At 37.2% G+C, this 7,665-nt stretch overlaps 1 protein-coding gene across 1 annotated transcript; it reads left to right on the top strand.

Moving 5' to 3' along the window:
• Positions 12-5,659, top strand: LOC109722964 (asparagine--tRNA ligase, cytoplasmic 2-like). The gene is made up of 8 exons (XM_020251137.1): positions 12-697; positions 932-1,168; positions 1,436-2,056; positions 3,936-4,121; positions 4,441-4,505; positions 4,589-4,718; positions 5,015-5,073; positions 5,269-5,659. The coding sequence occupies exons 1-8, from the start codon at positions 158-160 to the stop codon at positions 5,450-5,452; spliced, it is 2,022 nt and encodes a 673-aa protein (XP_020106726.1). The 5' UTR covers positions 12-157; the 3' UTR covers positions 5,453-5,659.

Below are 7,665 nucleotides of genomic sequence, written 5' to 3'. Positions count from 1 at the left end.
TTAGCTAAATTATTTTCCGCCAAGAAATGCCCAACCCTTCCCCTTCTTGGGAAGACTTCCCCCCGGCTGCTGAAAGATCCCTTCCCCTGTCTTCCTCTCTCTCCCTCCCTCTCTCCAAAGCATAGCATCCAAAGCAAAGCATTCTTCCTCCCCCATCATGTCCCTATTTTGCCCTACTCCCTTCTTCTTATATAAACCCTACCCCGCTCTCCATCTTCCCACACACATCCCTCCCTCTCCAATCCCAATCCTCTCCTTCTTCCTCCTCATCCACTGCCCAATGGCCTCACCATCACAATCCGTCGCCGCCGAAAACCCGCCTCGGCAATCCGTCGAACGCCTCGCGTACTCCGGCCGCGTGGCGCTGCTGTTGATCGCCGCCAGGGCCGACGGCGGCCTTGGATTAGTCGGCGAGAGGGTCGCCGTCGGCGGGTGGGTAAAATCCTTTACCGTGAGGCCGAAGAGCGATGCGCCTCGCTCCCCGCCGCAAATTCTGCCCCCCGCGGCGGTGGAGGGGAGGGACGCCACGTGCTCGGAGGTTCTCTTCAAAATCCCCATCCTCCGATCCATCGCAAACATGTTGGGCCGCGGAAACGAACCGACGAAGCACAGAGGGATCAAACTAGCGCTTAAGAAGGCCATGCCGTCGGTCGCGTACTTGAGGATCAATGATGGGTCTTGTGTTGCTAATCTTCAGGTTTGGATTAAATTTGTCTGCTCAATAAGCATTATGGTCCTAAATGTTTATTGCATGAAATCCCTGAGACTAATGGTAAATGCTTAGTTGGATATAGTTAATGAATTAGATGGATATAACAAGATGAACCTCGCTGTTCTCCGACAACTTAAGCTTTTGGAGTAACTGGGTCTTAAAATTGCTAAGCTATTCACCTATTTTAATCCGTATCGTATTACGTTCGACATCTTTCAGGTAGTAGTGGACTCCTCAATATGTCCTCTTGAGCAAGTTACGGCAATCGGGACTTCGATTTTAGCGGAAGGTGTGATAGAGAAGGTGCAAATGCGAGGAAAGTATGTCGTAGAGCTTAAAGTGGACAAACTTTTGCATGTCGGAAGTGTCAATCCCCAGAAATATCCACTATCGAAGACGAGATTATCTTTAGAGTCGATCAGATCTTTTTCACATTTTCGCGCTCGGACAACAACGGTAAATTTCTAATGACTAACCAACAGTTCTGGTAACTACACTATTTAGTTTCGTTAAGCTGGACACCTCTTGCCTACTTTGTCCCGGGGTTAGTTTGTTTCATCAAGATATATGGATATATACTCTGCTGAAATGGTTGAAATGTTTCTGAATATCTGTTGCTTGCTTTTTCTTGTCAAAAAATGTTTCCAAACACATGAAACATTTACATGCATTTTTGCTACCTCTCTCGAATCAATAACTCATGCTACACATACATTTTTGCAGGTAGCCTCGCTTGCTCGTGTCCGCAATACCATGACGCATGCTACACATACGTTTTTCCAAAAAAATGGCTTCCTCTTTGTGCATATGCCCATCATCACAACGACGGATATGAATCCGAACCAAAAGAAATTTTATGTTACACAACTTTTTAACAATGCGGAGGATGGTTTAATGGGAAGTTCAGTGAAAGATCGTGACGCCATTAATCTGGAAGTAGTTAGGGCAAGTTCAGTGAAAGATCGTGACGCCATCAATCTGGAAGTAGTTAGGGCAGCTATCAGGGACAAAAACAAACGAATTGAGGAGTTGAAGAGAAGCGACAGTAATAAGGAGGCACTAATCGCAGCACAACTCGATGTTCAAAAGGCCAACGAGCTAGCACAACAGTTAGAAGAACAGGAGAAAGCACTGAAACAAGGAAAGCTAGATTTCTCCAAAGATTATTTTGGCCAGCCAGCTTATCTTTCACCGTTTCCGGGGCTTCATCTCGAAACCTATGCTTGCGCCCTTAGTTCTGTTTACACATGCGGTCCAAAATTTCAAGCAGAAGATTCTCAACCAACGAAGCATTTGGCGGAGTCGTCGACGATTGAGGTCGAACTGGCTTTCGCTGCAGTGGAGGTATGCTATTAAACTATTCTGCTTTCCTAATCAATCTAAAATTGTCCTAGCTAGCGATACCGATGTGTTGTTTATGACTGCTTGAGAATAATTTGAAAAACTAGGATACTTGCTGAATCAGTGGTTGCTTCTTCCGTTAGTTGATGACTACTAATAAAAGAAAGAGGATTAGAGATGAATACAACCCAATGCCTCAAAGCAACCAAAATATATGATGTCAGATTACCGAAGGAATCTGAGAATGACATGGTAACAACTATCTAGGAAAAAACTAAAACCAATGGATAGAGGTGCTGTGATAGCTTGAACTAGTATATAGTGGCAAAGGAAAATTGGTATAGCAGGTCATAATATATTTTCTAGAGTAATATGGCCCATCCCGCTCTATGTTGGTTAAAGATGTTTTGAGTTAATTTGAGTCAAGTTTGGTGGACAAAGAAGATGCAGTTTAACAGTTTGGTAAATCAAGCTATCTTGTATATTCCTTGGTTAAGGCACTTTGTCATGCATTATTTTCTTCCTTTGAAATTGCATTCATTTTCATTAGCCTCACATTTACAATTCTTTTCTTATATGATGCATTATACAATGAACCAAGTAATGAGTTTTCCTCCAACTTTTGGCTTATAGCTGCGTGACATATAACTATACAAATCCATTATTTTATAGAAACAAGAGTTCTCATAAATATCTTACCTTCAGTCTATGATTATATATAAAACACTCTACCATTTCAGTCATTAACAAAAGCAATGCTTTCTTCTATATTTGTGTTATATGCTTGCTTATAATCAATACTACATACAGTTCGGAAAGCAGTGGAGATGAGTGTATTCATTGTTAGTAATTATTACTGGTGCATTTTCTATTAGATCGATCTTTTGATAATGTGGTATCAGAGTTAATTCTAAATTTCTTTATTCTGTGAGGTTGTAGGTTCAATCCCCACTTTTAATATTTAATAGGTTAAATTTCCATACTATATATGGGTTAAATTCTCATCTCCTATGGGTTAAATTCTCGTCTCCTACCTCACCTATCAATTCCATATATTTTCAAATCCATTATGTATACGAGTCGGGTTGTTCATATATATGTCTGAGCCTATTTTCAGCTAGAGAGGTGTTTTGGGTAACATTCCTAACTTATTTTGTCATCAGTGCAAAGACAATTCGACCCTACATCAGTCAAGAAATTCTGATTGTCACGTATCTCCTTTCTTCCTATCAATGATCATGTGATACATTAATTAAACTCGAGTAATCAATGTAGTAGGTGTGACTGCAGAGAGACAGCGGTATCTGACTGAACAAAATGAGAATTAAGTCCAACGTACTGGTTGAAACGAGTTCGTGACTTACGACAGGACAAGGAATACATCCTCTTTCTATTTGTTTGAGAACCAAAATTTTTATGTGGAAACATTTATTGCAGGCTAGAAAAACATTCCCACATGGTTTGAAGGTTAAAATTGAGAGAACAGTTGCTACCATGGTATTCCTATTATAATCTGAGAAGAAATATTTCATAACCGGAAAAATCATAGGATGAGAAAGCACTATCTTTTCATGGTGTTTAGATTATGTAGTGGTGCTTATCTAACAACTCATCAAGGCAGCAGCACATGTAAGTCCGATATCAACTGTAACGATCCGACCTAGCAGCACTAATAATTTGTTGGGCTCAACCTACCAATCCAAAATACTTAAGCCAAAGTTATTAATTCTAGAGGGTGTCAAAGTTATAGACATAAACATTTATATTTTCATTCTTTCTTAAGATATATCAAAATGTTTTCATTACCTTTTTCATTTAAGAATCTTCTTTGTCTTTTTTCTTTCCTCTCCTTTTATAATAACTGGTCTAATTGTTGTTTCAGGATGCAATGAAATGTGCAGAGGATTGCTTGAAATCCCTATGTTCTTCAGTCTTGGCAAATTGTTCTGATGACTTAAAATTCTTATCATCGAGAGTCGATGACAAGTGTATTGATCGCATTCAATCTATAGTATCTGCTCCTTTTGCAAGAATTAGCTATGCTGAAGCACTAGAGATGTTTAAGAAGGTGATTTGCCAATTGCCATCCTACCATTCAAATTCAATGCCAAAACTAGGCCCCTTATCTTCTCATTCCAATGCAATCTTCCTCTCTTCACCTAAATGCCCATGCAATCACCATATGAGTAGTTAAAAGTTTGCTTATGCGGCATTCTAGATGACAATTACATGGGTATCTTTGTTGAATTCATTTGATGAACTTGATTGAAAATGGTATACCGAAACAAAATGTAAAGTTTAGGCACCCAATAGAAAAAATTGAAAGGTTGTGTACTGAATTGAATCTATGTTAATAAAAACTTAAGATATTTGAAATTGATTGTCAGGTGACCGACAGAACATTTGAATCAAAAGCAGAGTGGGGCGTTCATCTATCAAATGAACACCAAAGGTGTCAATATCGTATCCTTCATTTTTTATTGTAATCTTGTTATTCTTCAATTTTTTTTCTGATTTTATTTATTATGATTACAGCTATTTGGCTAATGAACTCTACAAACAACCAGTCATCATATACGAATACCCAAAGGAACTAAAGCCATTTTATGCACGATTACGTGATGATGGAAGGACCGTGACTGCATTCGACATCATTGTTCCAAAGGTAATGCCTGGCGCTTCTGAAGATAAAATATTAGTCCTTCAATTATAAACAAATAGAGATCCCTAGTATCATCTTCTATACTGAGATATATCATGAGACCAATAAGTTGATTCGAGATCTTGCTATCAACCTCTTGGCCTAAAAGAAGTAATCTTTCTCTATAAAGTCGGTTGATTAGGACAAAATTGTATCTCTTAGGACAAGGCTGAAGTTCATTTTTTACAAGTTTTGTTCTTGATACTTTTGAATCCCTTCACATCCTTTTCTAATACCTTCTCGACAAATATCATTTTCAGGCTGGTGTTGTAGCTAGTGGAATGCAAAAAGAGGAGAGGATTGATGCATTAACTTCGAGGTTAAGTTTCTGCATTATACTTACAGACAATTTGCAACTAAAACTTTTCGATTCTAGATCAAAGTTCGACAATGACTAGGTCTATTTTTTCAAAATGAGCAGATGTTTCAATGAGCCGATCATAATGAATGCGGATTTTTATTGATGATCCAATATTTCCAAATCATTATTGATATTTTTTTTATTTAATACTAGGATTGAAGAGCTAGGTTTTCCTCAGAAACAGTTGGAGTGGTATCTGGATTTACGTCGGCATGGGACCGTCAAGCATTCAGGTTTCAGCGTCAATTTTGAGAACATGGTTATGTTTATTAGTGGCCTCAATGATGTTAGGGATGTGGTCCCATTTCCCAGGAGCAAAGGTGAAGCAAATTGCTAGACCTGTGATTCATCCGATGATAATTGAATCTTCTTAACCTAGCAGTTCAAACATATGTACCACAAATGCATAATAGTTCTATCAATGTACATAGTTGTTTATATTTCTTTAACTTGATAAAGAGTGAAAAACAAGAATACTATGGATTTGTAAATAACTTGCTCAAAAAAATGCTCTAAAAAAATTTGGAATGGAATTGCTTTGTAAGTGTTTGAGCATTAATGTATTAATATTGTGTACACGTTTTTCATTTTGCCTGTGGGATGCAGCGGAAGTATTGGATTAAAAAAAAACTTTTTAGGCAGAAGTTGAGTGAACTCGGAAGTATTGGATTAAAAAAAAACGTTTTAGGCAGAAGTTGAGTGAACTTTTCTTTGTACACGATCGGTCCTTAGGTCATCGATAAAGATCTCCCAATGCTCTAAACCCACGATAGACTAAGTTATGAATAAGCTGGGCCTATAATCTATCGTTCAAAATCCTCAAGAATCAATATGTTAATAGTGGATGCAATTTTTTTCTCTCTCAAGGAGGCACACGAATTTCTCACAAATTTTCTCAAATTTTCAAGATATTTTCCGTGTATTCTCATATGTATTATCTCAAGAGAAGCACCTGTATATTTATAGAAGTTTCCAATTTCCAAAAAATAAGTTGAAAATTAGACTGAGTTGGTTTATTATTTGTTATATATGGTTAGAAACTATCAAATTAGGTTTTCGAATTAAAAGCAAGGTTAAATTGAGTCCAATCATAGACACGCCCGATTTGATTCGATCGACTGCCAATAGTGTGTGTGTGTGGAAAAAGTTGATTACATTTAGAAAGAGAAGGACTGTTTTTGCATATAATATTTCACAAGGAATCCGCAATGAGAATATTGTCGTGGCTTCTTTATCTTTATTTAATTTTTTGAGAACTAATTACGATGTTGGCCACCTACATTCTATCTTTGGGTCTTCCTACTAGGATTCGAACCTGGATCCCCATCCAGCTACTTCCCATGCCTTGCCGCTGAGAATCCTAGTAATTTTTCATGCTAAGGCCTTGTAGGCATTTGTTGTCTTTTTTATTTTTTTCACATAAAATTATATGTGATTGCCTATGCTGGCAAATACTAGGATACTCGAAATCTATACTGCCCTAATTAATTTTTTTAAAAAAATCTGGAAGCAAATTGTTTTTTGCTTTCGATCATCTTGCATCACAATTTTATTAAATATCAAACCACATAGAATTAGTGTTGAAAAATATAAAAGATGACAACACTCTTATGTTTCATTATCTCATGATATGCATTCTCTCTAAGACTGTATAAGTTTCATTATGTCCTGATAAGTATCTTGGCAAACGAACTGTTTGGAGGTAGAAAGTCGGAGTGAGATGAACTTTGTGAGTTTTCGAACTCAACTATGTCTCACCCCACCGAAGTTGAGAGACCAATCTTCCTTTCAATTGTGAGTGGGAATACGAGTGATGATGGAACTTCGATACCAAAACAAATGCTGACCTAATGAGTGTCTTAAGGTCATAGGTTCAACCTTCGAGATATAAAAAAGTAAACCAAACCTAAGTTCTTCAAGTTCAAGAGTTCAACCTAATCTACATGGAAACCGAATCTATTCAGCTAGATGGAAACCCAATCTTAGCACCTTGTTCTGGTTTGGTCGAACCATCTTTGCTCCAAAACTATTGGATGGAATAAAGATTAAGTTGCCGAGATTGTATTTCCATATAGTGAGTCATTACTGAGGTCAACACAACAAAATTAATAAATCCCATGCAAACTGGAACAGCATCAAACAAAGTACATAATGTCTTATAATTATATGTATTTGTTTATTTATTTTTGAGAGAGAAGAGCTTTTGCACAAATTCATTAGAAAAACAGTAGAATAGAATTGTGTCAGATACAATCAAGTAAAAGCATAATTTCTAACAAGAAAAATACATTTGTGTTAGATTCAATCTACTGTAAGGGTAAAAATTCTTATACTTCTACAATTTTAAAAAGTGTATGGATCGATACTGAGTTTTTGCAAAAAGGTGTATCTAGGTGTCGCAGATTTTCTGCAAATTTTCTGCACACACTTAATCAAACCGTTCTTACAATTATTGGATTGATTTCTTCTAATAGCAGCGGTTTAATGATCAATATAAAAGCAGAGTTAAATCACGGGGATTAATTAATCCATCTTTTAATGAATAGCTAG

The sequence above is a fragment of the Ananas comosus genome, linkage group 17 (genome assembly GCF_001540865.1).
Source record: "Ananas comosus cultivar F153 linkage group 17, ASM154086v1, whole genome shotgun sequence".
NCBI classification, from domain to species: domain Eukaryota; kingdom Viridiplantae; phylum Streptophyta; class Magnoliopsida; order Poales; family Bromeliaceae; genus Ananas; species Ananas comosus.
Note: the sequence above shows the minus strand (reverse complement) of the source record. Positions and strands in the feature narration are given on the sequence as shown.